The following is a 20,840-nucleotide window of genomic DNA, read 5'->3' as shown; positions in this document are numbered from 1 at the left end:
AGCTCCTCCCCTGGCAACTATTCCCCCTCCAGCCTGGAGAGAGAGCTTCAGTTTTTTCTAGTGTCAATAGGAGGCAAGACCTAGGGATCTCCTGAAGATTTTTTATTTTAGTTTATTTTTTTCCTTCTTTTTCAGATGGGAAAACAGTGGACGCCTCGCCTCCCTGTTCTCCCAGGGTCGAGTTGGGCCAGTGCCGGTTATCCGCACTGCTGCCTCCCGCACAGAAGACAAGGTGGACCAGGGCAGCCTCGCCAGCCAGGGGGTCACCCATCCAAGTCCCCCTTTTCCAGCGTCCTGCCACTACGGTGCCAGTAGCTTAAGGGGTGACCCTGCTGGACCAGAGGAGGGGTGAAGATGGCGGCATGAAAGAGAAGAGAGGGGAGTACACGAAAACTTCGCACCCTCCCCCAGTAACCTGCTAGCTCCGCCCCCAGTCACGAAGATGACCTTAACCCTTCGTGGCCAGCATATCTGGGGAGGAGTAGAGTTCTAAGGGGGGGGTGGCACTCCCAGTACAATGTTCCTCATGATGGAGGAATTTAACCCTTTACTGCCCCTTGTGCTTGAGGCCGTAATTTGAGTTAAAAAATAAATAAATAAATAAAATAAAGAGATGCGCGTCCATACGGCCCCCCCCTCCCCCCCCTCATTGCCGACTGTCTGTGCAGTATCACACTGGGCCCGTGTTCTATCTCGGATAAGGAGCACCTCTCTTAGTTCCCAATCCGCCCTCCGAGCCGTTTGGTTGATAATTTTCCTCCTCTGAAAATCCCGTGGAGGACAGCTGATGTATTCCCAATCCACCCTCTGGGTCGTTTGGTTGATAATTCCCTGCACAATTTAGTGATGGACCTCTGATAAATTCGAATCAGTCCCCTGGGGCTGTTGATGATTCGCCACCTCCACAATACAGTGGAGAGCCTCTGGAATTCCCAAGCCACCCCCGGGTTGTTTGGTTGCTAATTCCACCTACGCAATTTAGTGATGGACCTCTGAGGAATTCCCAATCCACCTTCTGGGTCGTTTGGTTGTTAATTCCACCTGCGCAATTTAGTGATGGACCTCTGAGGAATTCCCAATCCACCTTCTGGGTCGTTTGGTTGTTAATTCCACCTGCGCAATTTAGTGATGGACCTCTGAGAAATTCCCAATCCGCCCTCCGGGTCGTTTGGTTGATATTCCTCCACCTACGAAATTCAATAGAGGACCTCTGGAATTCCCAATCCGCCCTTCGGGTCGTTTGGTTGATAATTCTCCACCTACGAAATTCAATAGAGGACCTCTGACACTCCCAGTCCACCCTCTGGGGTTGTTTGGTTGATAATTCTTCGCCGGCGCCATTCATTTAGGGACCTCTGACCTTCCCAATCCGCCCTCCCGGGTCGTTTGGGGGATAATTTCCCACCTATGCAATCCACCTCCGAAGTCGCTTGATTGATTCTGCACCGCCTGCACAATTTGGTAGATGGAGCTCTACAAGTTCCCATCCCACCTCCTGGGTAGTTTGGTTGATAAGTCCCCACCTGCGCAGTCCACAACTGCCAGGGGTGAGATTCTGAGGAGTAGACCTACGCGCGAGTGGAACACAGCGCATCTTTTTTCCTTGCAACCCCGCCCTTCCTCCCTGGGTCACGCTCAGACAAGGCCTCGCCAGCCAGGGGGTCACCCATCCAAGTCCCCCTTTTCCAGCGTCCTGCCACTACGGTGCCAGTAGCTTAAGGGGTGACCCTGCTGGACCAGAGGAGGGGTGAAGATGGCGGCATGAAAGAGAAGAGAGGGGAGTACACGAAAACTTCGCACCCTCCCCCAGTAACCTGCTAGCTCCGCCCCCAGTCACGAAGATGACCTTAACCCTTCGTGGCCAGCATATCTGGGGAGGAGTAGAGTTCTAAGGGGGGGGTGGCACTCCCAGTACAATGTTCCTCATGATGGAGGAATTTAACCCTTTACTGCCCCTTGTGCTTGAGGCCGTAATTTGAGTTAAAAAATAAATAAATAAATAAAATAAAGAGATGCGCGTCCATACGGCCCCCCCCCTCCCCCCCCTCATTGCCGACTGTCTGTGCAGTATCACACTGGGCCCGTGTTCTATCTCGGATAAGGAGCACCTCTCTTAGTTCCCAATCCGCCCTCCGAGCCGTTTGGTTGATAATTTTCCTCCTCTGAAAATCCCGTGGAGGACAGCTGATGTATTCCCAATCCACCCTCTGGGTCGTTTGGTTGATAATTCCCTGCACAATTTAGTGATGGACCTCTGATAAATTCGAATCAGTCCCCTGGGGCTGTTGATGATTCGCCACCTCCACAATACAGTGGAGAGCCTCTGGAATTCCCAAGCCACCCCCCGGGTTGTTTGGTTGCTAATTCCACCTACGCAATTTAGTGATGGACCTCTGAGGAATTCCCAATCCACCTTCTGGGTCGTTTGGTTGTTAATTCCACCTGCGCAATTTAGTGATGGACCTCTGAGAAATTCCCAATCCGCCCTCCGGGTCGTTTGGTTGATATTCCTCCACCTACGAAATTCAATAGAGGACCTCTGGAATTCCCAATCCGCCCTTCGGGTCGTTTGGTTGATAATTCTCCACCTACGAAATTCAATAGAGGACCTCTGACACTCCCAGTCCACCCTCTGGGGTTGTTTGGTTGATAATTCTTCGCCGGCGCCATTCATTTAGGGACCTCTGACCTTCCCAATCCGCCCTCCCGGGTCGTTTGGGGGATAATTTCCCACCTATGCAATCCACCTCCGAAGTCGCTTGATTGATTCTGCACCGCCTGCACAATTTGGTAGATGGAGCTCTACAAGTTCCCATCCCACCTCCTGGGTAGTTTGGTTGATAAGTCCCCACCTGCGCAGTCCACAACTGCCAGGGGTGAGATTCTGAGGAGTAGACCTACGCGCGAGTGGAACACAGCGCATCTTTTTTCCTTGCAACCCCGCCCTTCCTCCCTGGGTCACGCTCAGACAAGGACTCGCCGTATACATGAGTCCGAAGCAATCTCCTAAAATTGCTTCTAAGGTGGCCAGTGGTACTTGTCATATGCATTAACCCTTCCTTAGGTGGAGTAATTGCACTACTTCATGATACAGTACCTGTCTTATACATTATCCTGCCATGGGTGGACTAAGTACAATGACATGGGTTTCGGGACCTGCTATATGCATATCCATTCATGGTGCGTTGACATTGTCACTGTTACATTGTGTGCTGTATGCATTACCCCCTTACTTAGGTGCAACAATTGCACTCCCACGGGGTACAGGACTCGCCATATGCACTAGTTCTAGCCGTGGGCATTCGCGCCCCCCCCCCCCCCTCCCTACCACTGACTTGTACTCGCCGTATGCATCCACCTTCCTTGGGTAGCTAATAATGCTACCATTGAATACGATTCCGACTGTCGCACTAGCCTTTCATAGGTGGAGTGTTGCACATCACCGTGCTTCTGTTGCATTACCCCCTTCTGCAAGTGATCAATTGCGGGGAATACCTAAAGATCTTCGCGTGCTGCAATTCTGCGGCACCACGGCTCTTCGCTTATTTCCAAGGGGGCGTGACAACAGTCGGTTCTTGCAGGTGCCCGGTATTCTTACCCTAGTGCTATATGGGTGCCACCAGTGGACACGGCGGCTATTCCTTTCCTTGGTGCTGGTTTCGCGCATGATTATAACATCCTCTGTCTTTTCAGGGGGTTCCTAGCATCACTTATGTGTCCCAGAGACCCTCCCCCCCATCTCCATGGGCCTTCGTTGTTCCAGTCGGTCATGATATTTTCCGCATCAATACGTAGTGCGTACTCCATTGCACATATATGGTGAGTACGTTCCAGCTAGTCGAGTGTTTCACTGACTCTGTATTCTCTATCCACCACTCCCCCTTCTCTGGGAAAGTGGTTATGCTGGCACTCTGGTTTAGCTCCTACAACTTGTTCTACTCCACAGGTGCAGCTTTTTCGCTAATGCTTGAGTTCGTGGTCACTCCAGTGGGACATCCCCCTCAGGTAGGAGACATACCCTGGAGCTAGCTTGGCAGTTGTGCCAGTTCTGCGCTCTTCCAGGTAGAGTTTTCAGGTTGGCTCTACTTAACTGGGGCAGTATGGTACGTGGCTTCTACGGATAGTCTCAGGCTTCACCCTCAGTTTTGCGCTGGCTTCTACTGTGGGAGCGGTGTTGCTTACTACTACATGCTTGCGTTCTTACTGCACAGCTCTTTTGTCAGGCGGTGGACTCTGTTAGCACTGAATTAGTTGGCCTCTATGGGTGACCCCCTCCTCTGCTGGGGTATGGGGCTAGCAATACAGTGTGGCTCCCTGCTTACCTGTTTCTTCCCCCTCCCTTCCCAGGGTTCTGCGGAGGATCCAGATGGAGGACATTCCGACAAATACTAGTCGCTCCGAGTTGACCCCGTTGCGCGTGGTATGCTGACCTCGTTCTCCTTCCTGGAGACATCCCTTGGTCACTGCCACTCAGAGACGATCTTCTTTCCCGGGGTCCGGTCTTACATCAGCATTTCGGTGACGGCGTGGCTATTAAGACCACCATTCTGACGTGGAAAGGGTTTCAGCGGATGTCTTCCGCACTATGATTCAGGCCAGGAAGCCTGCATCGCCCAGGATCTGTTGTGGGACCTGGAGGTCCTTCCTGGGCTTCTGTGAACGCTGGGACATCCCCTCACTTCCTGTTACTTTCTATATCCTTCTACATTCAGGGTTGGACCTTGGTTTAGCCCTTAGTTCCTTGATGGGTCAGGTGTTGGCGCTTCTGTCCTGGGGCAGCTTCCAGCCTACTCTGGTTTCCCTGGTGCCCATGGAAACCTTCCTTCTGGGAAGGGCACATACGGTTCCTCTGTACCGTGTTAACACCCTTGGGATCTGTATATAGTTCTCTCGGCCTTGCAGTCTTCTCCACTGGAGCCCTTGCTGGAGTTCTTACTCCGGCTCCTGTCTTAGAAGGTAGTTTTTTCTTGTGGCTATCACATGCATCAGGCGGGTGTCTAAATTGGGGGTGCTCTCTTGCAAGATCCCCTTCCTGGTTCTTCACAGGGATACGGCAGTTCTCCGGCCCATTCCTTCTTCTCCCGAAGGTGGTCTTTGACTTCCATATCAATGAAGGAATTGTCCTTCCTTCACTGTCTCTTTCCTTCGCACCATACGGAAGGGAGCTACATTATTGGACGTTGTCAGAGCTCTTCTTATTGTTAGAAGCCTCCAGTCTCTCTCAGTGTACGGATCCCCTTTTCTCTCCGGTGGGTCCTCGCTAGGGATTGGCGGCCTCCAAAGGGCAATTGCACTTTGGATTCGGTCGGCATGTGCTGACGCATGCCGTGCCCGGAGCAGGGTTCCACCTTTAGGTGTCACGGCTCACTCTTCCAAAGCGGTGAGCGCTTCTTGGGCTAAGAGGAATCGCGCTTTGGCTGCACAGTTGTCAGGTGGCTCCCGGTCCTCCTTACACATGTTCACAAGAAATTACCAGCTGCATACTTATGCATCGATGGTCGCGGCGTGGGCCGCCTGGTCTTTCAGCGACAGTTCTTAGATGTCTGTAGGGACGCTTGCTTCCATGGATCTGTGGTTTTCCCTCCCTGTGGACTGCTCTAGGACGTCCCACGGTCTCTGTGTTCCCCAATGAATATGGGCAAGAAAAGGAGATTTTTGTATAACTTACCAGTAAAATATCTTTCTCGCTCTTCATTGGGGGGACACAGCACCCACCCAGTATTGTTGTCCGGCCACTGTTGGGCAGTTGCTGTTTCGGACCCCGTTGGGTCCTTTGACATAGTTGGTTTTCCACTTGTTTTCTCTTTGGTTGGCTTGCTTCTCCTACTGCTTCTCACAAACTGAAGCTCTCTCTCCAGGTTGGAGGGGGTATAGCTGCGAGGGAAGGAGCTAACAGCTTTTACTAGTGTCAACGCCTCCTAGAGGACATAGCTATACCCACGGTCTCTGTGTCCCCCCAATGAAGAGCGAGAAAGAGATTTTACTGGTAAGTTATACAAAAATCGCCTTTTTTCCATTGGGCTTGTTTTTTGTGGAACAAGTTGAACTTTCTAAAGGCACCATTTACGGCTGCATACAATGTAGTGGGAAATTCCAAATGGGGTGGAATTATAAATTAACACAATTCGGCCACTGTTTTATGGCTTTTGTTTTTACAGCATTTCCTATGCGGTAAAACTGACCTGTTACTTTCATTCTCCGAGTCAGTATGATTACAACGATACCACAACAATATAAATGTATATAGTTTTGTTTTTGGCGTTTTAATACTGAAAAAAATAAAATTAATATATACCGTATTTTACGCCCTATAAGACGCACCGGCCCATAAGACGCACCTAGGTTTTTGGGGAGGAAAATAAGAAAAAAATTATTTTTAACCAAAAGGTGTGCTGTGTGTTTGGTGACCCCCCAGCCCATAACAGTGCCATCCACAGACCCCCCCCCCCAGCCCATAACTCATAACGGTGCCATCCACAGATCGCCCCCAGCCCATAACTGTGCCATCCACAGATCGCCCCCGCCTTTCCCCCCCTGCCGCCACCGCCAGTATACAAATATAAGATGTTATATTCAATTAATGGTTATTAAACATGCCCCCTCAGTCCTATTACTACCTTAATAGTAATAGGACTGAGGGGGCATGTTTAATAACCATTAATTGAATATGACATCTTATTTTAGTATACCGGAGCGGCGGGGCTATACTACACTGACTGCACCGCCCCGCCGCTATTACCAGCCCCCAGATCCTCCTCCCAGTCCCTCCCCGAGTCCCCGCTCGCTCCTACATCGCAGCTTGCGATGTAAAACGGCAAGCATTCGCCCCATAAGACGCAGGGGCATTTCTCCCCCATTTTGGGGGAAGAAAAAGTGCGTCTTATGGGGCGAAAAATACGGTATATTTATATATATATATATATATATATATATATATATATATATATATATATATATATATATATATAAAACACATTTTTACTTTGCATTGCCATATTCTGACCCCCTTAGTTTTTTTTTGTTTTTTATGTATATGATGCTCTGTGAGGGTTCATTTTTCGGGGTGTGTACGACTTTTTGATCACTTTTTATTAATTTTTTATTTGTGAGAAGTGAAGCGACCCAAAAAAAGGACGTATCAACCCTTTTTTTTTTTTTTTACTTTTTTCCATTTCGTCAGTTTTTCCATATTTTTTTTATAGTACAGGTGTTTTTGCATGCGGCGATGCCTTTGATTTTTTTAAATTGTTTTTGTATTTTAATTTTGCGGAAAGTGGGGTGATTTCATTTTGTATATATTTTTATTATTTATATTTTCCCCAATTTTTGTTAAATATTTTTTTTACACTTATAATTACTTGTGGATATTTGATTATAATCTAACTAATTATATTCAATCATTAACTACAAAAAAGTACCTTAGATGTATTCACTTACTGGTGTGACAGATGGTTACCTCATAATATACACACAAAGATGCCGCATGCTAATGAGCTGATTCGAGTCCGGCGTGAGGTCATCGAGTCCAGCGTATATTTAATTCAGAGCTATAGCCACTCCCCTGCCCACCTGCTGCTGATTCCTATGGAAACAAACTGTCACTCAGCAGCAGGTGGGCGGGGAGAGTCAGGAGCTCATGAATATTCATGACTCATCATTATCAGCTGGAGCTTTTCAATACAAGATGTTGGCAGATTGACTGGGTCAATTAAAGAAAGTGAACCAGCATTTTGTTAAGAGAATAAGTCACTTATTTATGTTGCCCTTAGTTAGGACACCATAAAACTGGTGACAGGTTCCCTTTAAGTCATAGACCCCAATGCATTGGAGTCTATGAGAAATACAATATGGGGTTCATTTACTAAGTGATGTATGACAGTTTTCTGGTGTATATCTGTCACAGATTGCGGCACAAAGGTCATTTTAACAAGCCCTCAATTAAGTTTTTTTTGTTGTTCTGGACTATAGTCTAGACCAGTGATGGCGAACCCTTTAGAGACCGGGTGCCCAAACTGCAGCCCAAAACCCACTTATTTATCGCAAAGTGCCAACACGCCAATTTACCCTGAATACTACAGTCCAGTATAGTATATATTCCATGTACCTTATCATTTGCCTATAATAGTGCAGTACGCCGCCCTGCAGGGTATTGCGATTGTGAGGTCACGGTACTTAGGCAAACGAGGGTTGCTCTTGGTTACTCACAGTTTATGGGGAGACCCTGGGCAGGCGTAGAGCAGTGATGGAGAGGCTGGCACAGGAGACCTCTGGGGCACTCTCGGTGTATAGGGACCAGGCCTGATGTTGGGTGAGGTGCCCTGGATGTTGAACAGATGTTTAATGTGCCTGGGGCAAGGTCCCTTTAGGATTCGTGATGCCAGTGCCTGTAACGGTGGCACACCGATTGATAGTGGTAATAATTGAGGAACACGTTGTTGTGAACCAAAACTGCCTTTACTGGAAACAGTTAGCTTTGTACAGTATTTTGTAAAGTTCCATATGATAGCAGCAGATATAAGCAGGCTTTCACAACAATGGCAGGTACAATGTTCTTTGCAAGATACTTAGAGGGTAAAAACAACACTTACAGACCAGGCTGCACCTTTTCCTCAGAACTCCTGGCTGTCTCAATCCCAAGGCCCGTATGCCCTAATGCTGGCTTTATCCTTGGTAGAAACCTCCTCAGGTATATATCCTTGCTTTGGGTGAATCCTTCTGCCCTTCAGCTCCTTTGCCTAGCTGGAATACTGGCTCTGCTCTGCTCTGCTTATGGGAACTTGGTTTCTCTCAGGAGGCAAACCCTTCTCCTGGTGTAAATCTTCTGAGCTAACTATTGGTCAATATCCTCAGGCTGGCTAGTGTGCACTTACTAGTCTCCTGGACTACACTACCCTTTCCTGTCTGGGCCTAACTATATATATATATATATATATATATATATATTAGGGGTTCCCTAGCTCCCTCTACTGTCTAGGAGGAGGAACTACACCCTAACAGGCCTGATACACAGACAATAGGAAAAATACCCATAAAACATCATATCCCTTACAATTGTCATATTAACCCTTGTGTAGTGCCCACATTTACCTAGTCGGACACTACAATAGCCTGTCTGCATTCAGTGAGCTGCCTGTGCTGTTCATAGTGCGCCCAGCGCTGATGAATGGCTGGTAAAGTCCGGAGTATATTGGTACACGATAGACTTTTTCCAGGGTGCGGGTGCCCACAGAGAGAGCTCTCTGGCACCCGTGCCATAGGGTTGCCATCACTGGTCTAGACAATATATATATATCGGGTATTGCTGTAATCATCCTGAAATATGTTAGTGTTAACATTTATACATTGCAAATCGTGGAATAAAAAGTGGTAAAAGTGGTAAAAAAAAAAATCACCACAAATGGTACCAGTGAAAACTACAGCTTGTACTGCAAAAAATAAGCATTTACACAGCTACACGGATGGAAAATAGAAATGTCATGGCTTTTAGAACATATGAACACAAAACATTTATTAGTAGTACATAACAAGACTATTTAAATCTGCTATTATTACAATTGTATCAGCCTTTAGGATAAATATGTTCAATTATACCACATGGTAAACTCTACAAACAAAAACAGAATTGTCTTTTTGTTATTTTTTTTATTAAATTGTAACAATACAAACAACAGGTTGTCCTGCAAAAAACAAGCTCTTACAAAAGCACCATCATTGGAAAAATACAAAGATATTTTCTTTAATGATTTTTTAATATTGCTATTATGCAGCAGTAGAAAAAAGCTGTGTAAACAATACTGAGACACAGAATAATGCCAACTAGTGTTAAGCGAACTTGTGTTTTAAGTTCGGCGTCTAAAGTTCGGGTTCGGGTTATCGAAGTATCCCGTTATGGATTCCGCTACCACGGACCATAACGGAATTTAGAATCCATAACGGGATACTTCGATAACCTGAACTCGAACTTTAGACGCCGAACTTAAAACACAAGTTCGCTCAACGCTAATTCCAACATTTAACCCCTTCCTGACCCGCCCCATACATGTATGGCACACTGATCGATCACTTGTTCAGGCTTTTGGAATGCAACAATGAATACATATAGGCCATAATCTTTTCTTTTAAAATAGTTGTTTATTAACTTTTTTTTATTGATAAGGGGCTAATAATAATAATGCAAACATAAAAAAGAGGGCAGCCATTAATCTCTTGTATGAGAGCTATGCCCTTTACCTTTTATTTGGGCTTTGAGGGATCTGGATTACAAATCTGGATCCCTAAAAGCAGGGGGCAGATATGGATGAATTGTGCTCATGCCTCTGCATGCTTGAGGGCAAGCATTTACACTACTGCACGACCAGTATTGACACAGAGCCCTTACATTTGTGGGCATGAACCCTAACTATAAAAGCTTAATCATTGATGCCATCAATTTGTCACATTTCCCATGTATATGCAAAAGTGTAAACAATCAATTGAGCAAATTAACCAAATATGTACAGTGACCATTTAATTATTACTTCATTTTTAGGAGACCTGTGTAATACGGTTTACTCCGGAGACGGAAGAAGATCAGATATCTTACACTCTGCTATATTCTTACTTCAGTAGCAGAAAACGTTATGGTGTAGTTGCAAACAACATGAGGCAGGTGAAAGACATGTATCTCATTCCCTTAGGAGCCTCTGAAAAGATTCCACACTACTTTGTACCCTTCGATGGGCCTGGTAAGATTTAATCACTTAAGATGATTTCATTTTTCAGAGCTTGTTCACATTGCATTTTCTGTATTTGTTTTGTTAGAGGGACAGAAAATTTGAGGACGAAAGAAAGGAATTTGTTAAAAGGAATCTGTCACCCTGATGGAGCATTATCTAAAGTAATACATGAGTAGTATGCAGATATGGACTACTGATCACAAATTTGTATTTTCCTACTGTCCTTCATTCTCCCGCTGTCGGCTCTAGAAGCAGCGTTGAAACGCATTGTAAGGACTCCTGTGCATGTGCGCACGAGTCCTCTACATGATGTTACAACAGCACAGCAGTCCGAACTGTCTATTTTAGTGCAGCTTTGAGTGCTGGGGGCTGTCGGAATGTCAAAAATAGTGATCTGGATTCCCTTGAAATGAATTGAATGACTGACTGATACAAATGGTTTCTGTCATTCATTGACTTCACTATTAAAAAGGAAAAAAAAAAGTTAAGCCCCTTTCTATGGTGGTTTCATTATTTTTCGTGCAGAAAAGCGCAGCTGAAAACACTGTATTTTCCTGTCAAAAATAATTAAATCCTGGTGTAATGGACACAAATGAAAACCTTAAGAAGCGTTTCTCAAGTGGTGAACTTACTTGAAAATTGGTTTTGGAGGTGGCACATTCCCTTTAACATTATATTTTGAAATGCGAATGAATGAATGTACATTGTATTTAGCATAATAATATTTTCATATCCCTCTTATTTATTGATGATATTGGCCATTGTCTATTACTGATGGAGGGTCATGAGACCAGTCCCGTCCACTCGCTGTGCAGCTAATAATGGATAGTTGTTTACTGCCTAAATAAAGTACGCTAAAAACGTTTTTAGCGTACTTTATTTAGGCAGTAAACATATATTTTGGATAGTACGTAAACATCACCTATTTAACTTAGTCAATCTAATAACCCCTTAAACCCTTCCTGATATTTGCTGTACTTGTACGATGGACGTCGGTTCTTTAAAGATGGTGCCCACCTAGGAGCTGAGCAGACACCATAATTGCCGAGTACCTGCTGTTTTACACTGATCACTGACTCTCGGTGACACAATGGCTTTTCCACAGCAAAATTGCGGTAGTCATTTGGTTTCTATAGCAGCCTTGGGCCTTCTGAAGGCTCCAAGTCCAGCCATTATGAAGATTTATCTAGGTGAACTAAAAATAAGGTTAAAAAAAAGTAACTTTTACAATTTTTTTCACCCACAAACTAAATTTATATTATTTTTACTTGAACATGTGATCTTCGGATCACTCATCCCATAGACCACAGGAGTAATACTATTGCAGTCTATGGGATTTTCACTGTTAGCTATAACAGACCTGGGAACTTTCCCAATGCCCCAGGCTGTCATGGCAACTGATCAGAGCCCAGCGATTTCTCAGTGCTCCGATTGAATGGCAAATGCCACGATCACTATAGACTGCGTTATCTGAGGGGTTAAATTACTGGGTTCAGTGTCATTGCTAGATATTGCACAGCCAGCACCTGCTGCAAATCAAGCGGGCTCATACTCCGCACCACGACATAACTGTACATCATGGTGAGTGTAAAGGTTAAACAATAGGTCATTTTCTGATTAAAAATTTTCTTTATAGGAAATGTGCACTTATAAATCTATATTTCTATCTTCTGATATGTCCTAGATAAAGGTGGTATTGGTGGGAATCTAGAGATTTCTTACTCCACCAGAGGTTGTAACTAGCAGGAAGCAGCTTCTATAGGCATGACTTATATTCACTCAGAAGTCATGGTGCTAGACCATTAAAGGGGTTTTCAAGCCCCTATAATGCCCCCCTCTTATGCTGTGCCCCTCATACTGGTCATACTTACCTCGCTCCACGACACCCGCGTCACTTCTGATGGCTGGCGCTGCATCTCCCTGTTGCGCTGATGAAAACATCCGGCAACAGGGGTGGGGGGTTGTCAGCAAATATCAGACCGTAGCAGGAATGAGTCTCCCTAGCGTCACCCGCTACGCTAGGGAGGCTTGTTCCAGTCACGGCCTGCTATTGGCAGCAATCCTCGACACCCCTGCAAGGTCGCCGGATGAGAGCGAGAGGCTACTGATTATTACAAGGAGATCTTATCTATAAAGCGGTCAGTGGTTTTGGTCCCCCTGGCGTCTGCATTAGGGCTCGTTCATACGAACGTATGCTGCCCGTTTCCGTATTGTGGACCGCATTTGCGGATCCGCAATACACGGGCACTGTTCCATGGCCATTCTGCATCACGGATGCGGACCCATTCATTTCAATGGGTCCGCAAATCCGGAGACGCGGAACGGAAGAATGGAACGGAATACTATGAAAGCACTATGGACTGCTTTCTGGCGTTCCGTTCCATGCTTCCGCACCATAAAAAGATAGAACTTGCTGTCTTTTTGTGGAACGGAAGGATTGCAGACCCATTACAAGATAGATTTGACATATCAGAAGTTAGGATAATAGACACAATCAGATTCCTAGCAAATGGTTAATTCAGCATTGTACAGCTAATGAATATTATATTATTTTTTTTTATATGGATGCTTACTAGCTATATATTTGTTTATTGTCTCTACAGGCCTAGAAGCACGTAGACCAAATTTACTTCTGGCTTTGATTATTCGTCAGAAAGTGAAACGACAGCACAGTACAAGCATTGATGACGAGCATTCAGGTTCCTTAATTAATGTCCCAGAAAAAAAGAGGAATAGAATTGAACTAGAGGATGACGATGATGAAGAAGATGATGAAAATGATTTTTTTAATTCCTTCACTGCTGTGTTGCATAAGAATAGAAACAGAGCACAGATTGCAGAAAACGAGGAACCACAGGCAACGGTTGAAACTGTACCAGAAAAAGTTAAACTGGATCCACCAAAGCCACTACGATTTCTACCAGGAGTATTAGTTGGATGGGAAAATCCACAGTCTACCTTAGACCTGGCTAACAATCCTTTACCTGTTGATGATATATTACAGTCACTTTTAGGTACTACAGAAAATGTGTTTGAAGTTAAGCCACCATCTATAGCAAATAATGATAAGCCACTAAAAGAAGAAAAAAGTCAAGTAATTGATGAATCATTCACATCTGAAATTGATGTAGAAATGAACACGACATCCAGTACAGTGGAAGAAACAACAGAAAATCTAACTCCTATAACCACATTATCTGAATCATCTGTAGGTCTTTCTCTGAAAGATAAACCTCCTGATGTTCCCACAGAAGTGTTTTTAAGTACAATGAATGTTCTGGGTGAGGAAACGATCGATAAAAGTCTTTTAGAAGAACAAGATGAAGTCAAACATAATGTTGCACCAAATTCAAATATGTCTTCAGTTTCAGTGGCAAAAAGTAACGTTGATGATGATAGTAATGTTGCTTCTGTGGATGTTGGTTCAAGCCCCAAGAAATCTCCAAAGTTAATACACAGTAAAAGGGATCCTAGACAAGCAGCTGGAAGAGGTCATCATATTACTACTTCAGATAGAAAAGATTTGGAATCAGACTCGCATCCAAATAAAGGATCCCCTGACAGTACATCCCACCACAAGAAAGATAGGACAAAGAAACATGCTCATGGGGAAACTGATGTATCTTCACCTAACAGACCAAAAGCCAGTTCGTATTCTTCTTCCACTGACATTGAAACGGATATAGCTGAAGAATTGCATACTGAAAAACAGTTCCCTTCAGATCTGCTTATAGATGACACCGATCCTCTCCAGCAATTCAGACGAGCTTTAGCTGCAAACAAATCCCAGACACAACCATTAAACGCTCCGCACTCTGAAAATGCTGGCAAAAATCCAGCTCCTGTATTTTCAGGATCTTTTTCTCCATTAAGGTTACAACAACCTTCTTTCTTACCTTTAAAGAGTAGCCCTCCAGGTTTTCCATTCCAACACGCTCCTGGCTTTCCTTTGCCGGGTAATCCACTATTCCCCTATGCGCCTCACATACCACCTCTCTTACCAACACCATTAGGTATTGGCTTTCCAAGACCACCCAGATTTCAATCTGCAGAATCCACTATCCATAACCCATTAGTTGCCTGGCACCCAGCACTTCAGTTAGCTAGACAGCCACCACATTTTTTTGGGCAAGTTAGTACTGGACCCCTGTTGAACACTGACCAAGTCAGGTACCAAGGACCACAAACGCTGTATCTTAAAGATCTCAGAGGTCCAGAAAGACGTCACAGTGATCCCTGGGACAAGCAAGATCGTATATCTGAAAGAAGTTCTAGTCGAGGAAGCAGAAGTGATCACAGAAAAAGATTTTATAGTGAGTCCCATCACTCAAGAGATAAGAGGCATGAGAAGGAATCTGGGAGCGATAAGCATGGAGATAGAGACTCTGAAAGAAGCAGACGTAAGGATCGAGACAAAGAGAGAAGTCATGACCGAGATCGGAAAAGCCGCGATGAGTCACATAGGGAAAAAGAAAGATCTCGGTCTTCTCATAGTGACAAGTCTTCAAGTAAAGAAGGGAAAAGTGATAAATCTAAAAGTGAGGATCGTTCTCATGACAAAGAAAAAAGTAGGGATAAAAACCGAGATCGGATGGAGGAAAAAGAAAGGGATCGGCACCACAAAGACAAAAGTAGGGACCACAGTGAGAAAACTAAAAGTAAACGATAAACTCATCCTGTTAGTTTTATCTCTTACTTGGTTGTGCCATCAATTTCTTATCAAATGTCAGTGTTTTCCAGACACAAACTGTTGTAAGCCTGATTGCCCGTTATATGTTTTTTATGCTCAATTCTCACTAATCTTAAACTTATTTAACAAACCTTTTACACAAAATGGAAATGTAATGTATGTCCAATATATTTCTTCCTAAATATGCTACCGCGTAATATTTAGTTGGAAATTTTGTGTAGAACGAAGCAGCTTTTTACACGCTAAGGTGTTAACATTTTAAAAGACAATTCAACAAAATGTTTTTGATTGCACTGTTTTTAAAGCCAGAATATCTTGAAGCTCTACAAAATCCTATTAGAGCTCGATAACTATTTGGTGCTGGAGAAAACAAAAGATAACTTTTGGCAAATATTAATAAGTCTCCATGAGTTTCTTATTATGGTCAGCATATCAGAGTTGATTATGTTATGAATAATTGAATCAAAGCCGTTCGGTTACTATAGCTTTGAAATGCACTTGCCATAGGGGTTATATAGGCTAATCTTTCAAGCTTCAATTTCTTAGTAAGTTAAATTTAGAAATTTTTGTTTGTGCTTTAAATACTTGAAAATTCAGCTTGTACATTCTTGTGTTTTACTATTTTTTATACTGTAAAATGTAAATATTTTAAGGAATATTTTGATTTTAAAGATAAAAAAACTAACATATTTTGTCTCATTCCACTGTATGTAATGTTGTGCTTAATTCCTGTTATACAAAAGTAAAAGTTTTAGTAATATTTCTTGCATTTGCTGTACATGGATCCTTTTTATCGTAATGCGTTTCTTTTCCACCTGTTAAGTATACATTTCTAGGTTACTTATCATTTTATATATATTTGCATATGACAACATTTTTCCTCTCGCCAAGTAAGTCCACTCTGTGAAAACATTTGGTTCAGAAAGTTATAGTTACAAACCCCTTTACACAGCATCTTTTATTTTGTTCTTAATATATTACATCCACAGCAATATTCTGGTGTTTAATGCAAAGATGCAATTGGTGCCGCCATTTTAAAAGAACATTTTCATCAAAATATTTAGCGCATATTAACATGTATGTGAATACTCTGTGTAATTTGTTTTATAAATTTTAAATTTTTTAATTTTTTTATGGATATTTTTTTTTAAAGACAAAACCTGTCCTAATCACACAGCAGGGCATGTTACTTCACCACACTGAGGTAAAGAGCTTCCTCATCCTCTTCTGCTCTACTTGTCAGGGATTGTGTTCCCAAATACAGATAAGATCTTCAGCTGAATCTCTGTAGGAATGGAGTTAATGAGGAGACATGAAACACAGAGGAGGTGTGGTGATAATAAGCAGTAGCATTTGTATGCAGTCTCCATTACCACAGTCTGTCCTGTCGTCCTCTGTACTTCATGTCTCTTCTAGATCTCCATTCCTACAGAGATTTGGCTAAAGATCTGTGTTCAGGATCATAATCCGTGACAAGTAGGAGGGGAGGCTGAGGCAGTTCTTTACCTCAGTGTTGTGAAGTAACATGTACTGCTGTGTGATTAGGACTGGTTTTGTGGACAGCGACCATTTTATTTCCCCTGATCATTGCTCCTAATGAAAGGTATTTGGGAATAAATTTATAATAAAGTAATGTTTAAGTATTTTCATTTTTTATTTATTCCCGAAGAACACCGTTAAGGCCGCATTGATGTCTGCGTTGTGAACTCCGAACTCTGTTCACTTCATGCGCCATAGCTGGATTCCCATTCACTATATTTGGATCCGATAGGGTCCCGGACGATTCTTGGCCTATATGCAGTCTTTCAGACGGACAAAAAATTATGGGTGGTATTTCTTATTCGCCCGAAAGCTAACATATATTCTGGATACAGTGACTGGAAGAGCGTGCCGGAGTTCACAACACAGATGTGAACCTGTTCTTATTTCAACAGGCCATAACTGCAGCCAATAAGTGAAGAAGGGGGTGAATGACTCAATTAGATCATTACACTGATAAGTACAATGCTCTTCTTTGGGCGTCTTTATCTAGGCCTCTGGCATCAGGTGAGCGGTATTGGACACTATTTAAATCCACAGTTTTTTTGTCATGTGTTGCCTCATCTTTGCACCTCCTAGGCATCAGGACCAACAAGGCAACCCCTATGTAAGTGCTCATGATTATTATATGCCCCCTGTCTTTCCCTTTTGCGATCTGGGATTGAAGTTTTTATTTTTTATAAGGTAATATCCTTTGCCAGTCGAGTATGATGAGCTACATATGGTAGGATGTATCTTTCTCCCTTGTGTTACCACGCCTAAGGCAATCTTTTGTATCCTTGTATATATTTTTTGTATCTGTTGTTGCTTTAGGACCGTATTTTACTGTTGCATACCCCCTGATTAACCCGTCTCGGGGGAAATGCGTTGGGGGTTAACTGGTATTAGGTCTCACCACACAGGGCATTAAAGGGTATATCAGGATAGGTACGAGGACGAGAAAACCCCACCATCAGGAGTTTTCCCCGGGCTGAGGTAGTTCCCCCCTCCCTGGTTTACTGGTCACTTCCCCTTCTGCGAGAGTGGTTTGGTTTATTTTTTATATCTTTTTCTTTTTGTATCTTGTGTGCACTGTAGTCCACCTTATAGTTAGGTTTGGGATACTCTTTTATTTAGATCTAAATAAAGTATTGTGTTTTAAGGGTCCTCATTTTTCTAGTATGTGATTTATATTCAGATAGGCACACCAGGTTATTACTGTTTCTGTATCTTTATATATTCTTTTTCTTCATATTAAATGGTGGCACTAAAAAGCACAACTTCTCCCACAAAAAAGCCCTCATAGATATATGTACGGAAAAATAAAAATGGCTCCAGGAAGACAGGGAATAAAAATAATAAAAACGAGTGTTACGGATTGCCTCAGGATGCATTAATTGAAACTTTGCCATTTTGGGACCAAATTATTTCAGTTTTTTTTTCACAAGGATGCTATCAGTTTTGAAGCGTTTTTCTCACATGTGAAAAAAAAACAAGAATTGCAAACATCTAGCAGCCATCAGTGAAAAAAAACTTTGCATCCGGATGCAATATGTTTTTCACTGAAGCCACATTAACTTCTATGGGACCAGGGCTGCGTGAAAAATGCAGAATATAGAACTATGCTGAGATTTGATGTGTGACAAAAAGTTAATGTAGACAAGAGAAAAGACAAAAAACACAGCGCCTCATGTGTGGTACCGCCTTATAGATAATATAAATTGATGGTGCGTATTTCGCTTACCGGATTCTGTTGTGAGGAGTCACAACAGCTGGATGTGCCTTAGCTGGTATATTTCCCCACCAGCATCAGGGGATGCCGCGCTGCTGCCTGGGTCTCTTCCTGTCCCAAAGGTTCCAGGAAAGTAGATATGCAGAAAATAAAAAGAATCTTATTCATCTCAAGGACTGATTTCTATGCCTGCAGCGCCGGATAGTGGTCTGATATTTTAAAGATTTTCTGCAAAAAGTTAATGTACACAGACCTATAGAAGTGAATGGGTCAGGATTCAGTGCGGGTGCTATCGGTTCACTTTACGCATTGCACCCGGACGGAAAAATCACTAAGGCCCCTTTCACATGAACAAGTTTTCTGTACAGGTGCAATGTGTGAAGCAAACACACAGCATCTGGACTGAATCCTGACCTATTCATTTCAATTGATCTATGCACATGAGCTAGTTTTTCACACATAATTTCTGTGTTCAGGAAAATTTACAGCATTTTCTGTATTTAGCATTTTTCACACACCCCTGGCTCCAGAGAAGTGAATGGGGCTTGCGTGAAAAACAGATTGCAACCGAATGCCTTCTTCAATGATGGTTGCTAGAAGATATAGTTTGTAATTCTTCCGCTTTTTTCACCCGTGTGCAAAACGCATCAAAAACTGAATGCATCCACACGGAAAAAAACTGAAACACTGAACGCAATTGCAGACAAGACTTGGGGTGCTTTTACACTTGCGTTAAACTTTTCCGGTACTGAGTTCCGTCCTAGGGGCTCAATACCAGAACAAACTGATCAGTTTTATCCTAATGCATTCTGAATGGAGAGCAATCCGTTCAGTATGCATCGGGATATCTTCAGTTCAGCCACTGTACGGTTTTTGGACGGAGAAAATACTGCAGCATGCTGCTTTATTTTCTCTGTTCAAAATTCTGGAACACTTGCCGGAATCCCACATCTGGCATTGTTTTCCATTGAAATGCATTAATGCCAGATCCCGACCCAAGTGTTCCAGAAAACGGATCCGGTTTTGCCATCTGCGCATGCAATACCGGATCCGTTTTTCCGTATGACAAGAGATGGATCCAGTTTTGCGAGACGGATCCACATCCAGATCCGTCTACAAATGGTATCTGTTTGCATACAGATTGCTGAATACAACGCAAGTGTGAAAGTACCCTAACTGAATTTGTGTGCAAAACCATCCGTTTTTTCCTGAACAGATCCTGACTAGTGATAAGCGAAGCAAGCTTCGCATGCTAGATCTGAAGTTGCTTCGCTCAAAGCTCCGGTTTAATGCTGTACGGAGGTCCGTCTCTGTACAGCATTAAAATGTACGGCCTCTGACGAGGCCAAGTGAGTTATTCCCGAAGTCTTGCGAGACCTCGGTGTAAAACTTTATTTGATTTTTAAACTGAAAAAAACATTTTTGATCTGAAATCATTTCGGTTCCGAGTGGTACCTCGTAACCATCCCTGAGTTCGGATCCAAATTTTAAGATGGTTTTAGCATGGGCACTCTAAGGCCTCTTTCACGCGAGTGTGGCGTGTGAGGGCCCGATGAGATGCGGGTGCGTTGCGGTAAAATGCGCGATTTTTCCGCACTAGTGCAAAGCGTTTTAATGCGTTTTGCATCCGCGTGAGAAAAATCGCCATGTTTGGTAACCAGACCTGAACCCGGACTTCATCACTGAAGTTCAGGTTTGGGATCGGTGTTGTGTAAATTTGATTATTTTCCCTTATAACATGGTTATAAGGTAAAATAATAGCATTCTTAATACAGAATGCAAAGTAAATTAGGGATGGAGGGGTTAAAAAAAAAAAGTTAACTTACCTGCTCCATAGCTGCCGATCTCTGTTCTATCTTCAGGACCTGGCAAAAGACCTGTGGTGATGTCACTATGGTCCAATCACATGGTTCATCACCATGGTGAGGGACCATGTGATTGGATCATGTGATGTGACGTCACCACAGGTCCTTAGCCGGCAGCTCAACATTACAGAAGAAGACAGAGATCCGCAACTACGCGATCAAGTGGACTCGGTGAGTTATTTTTTATTTTTTAACCCCTCCAACACTATATTACTTTGCATTCTGTATTCAGAATGTTATTATTTTCCCTTATAACCATGTTATAAGGGAAAATAATACAGATCGGGTCCCCAGCCCGATCGTCACCTAGCAAACATGCG

The 20,840-nt window shown here is 43.4% G+C and overlaps 1 protein-coding gene across 2 annotated transcripts in view; it reads left to right on the top strand.

Annotated features, from left to right (window-relative positions):
- The window catches only part of PHF3 (PHD finger protein 3), a 76,778-nt gene extending 61,123 nt beyond the window's left edge, over positions 1-15,655 (top strand). For both annotated transcript variants that reach the window (XM_044292468.1, XM_044292467.1), the window contains exons 15-16: positions 10,529-10,724; positions 13,319-15,655. In XM_044292468.1, the coding sequence (XP_044148403.1) occupies positions 10,529-10,724; positions 13,319-15,384 (2,262 nt within the window). In that variant the 3' untranslated portion in view covers positions 15,385-15,655. The remainder of the gene's footprint in view (positions 1-10,528; positions 10,725-13,318) is intronic.
- The last annotated feature ends 5,185 nt before the right edge of the window (positions 15,656-20,840 follow it).

Source organism: Bufo gargarizans, chromosome 4 (assembly GCF_014858855.1).
Source record: "Bufo gargarizans isolate SCDJY-AF-19 chromosome 4, ASM1485885v1, whole genome shotgun sequence".
In the NCBI taxonomy this organism is placed as follows: domain Eukaryota; kingdom Metazoa; phylum Chordata; class Amphibia; order Anura; family Bufonidae; genus Bufo; species Bufo gargarizans.
This window is presented reverse-complemented; position numbering and strand designations above follow the sequence as displayed.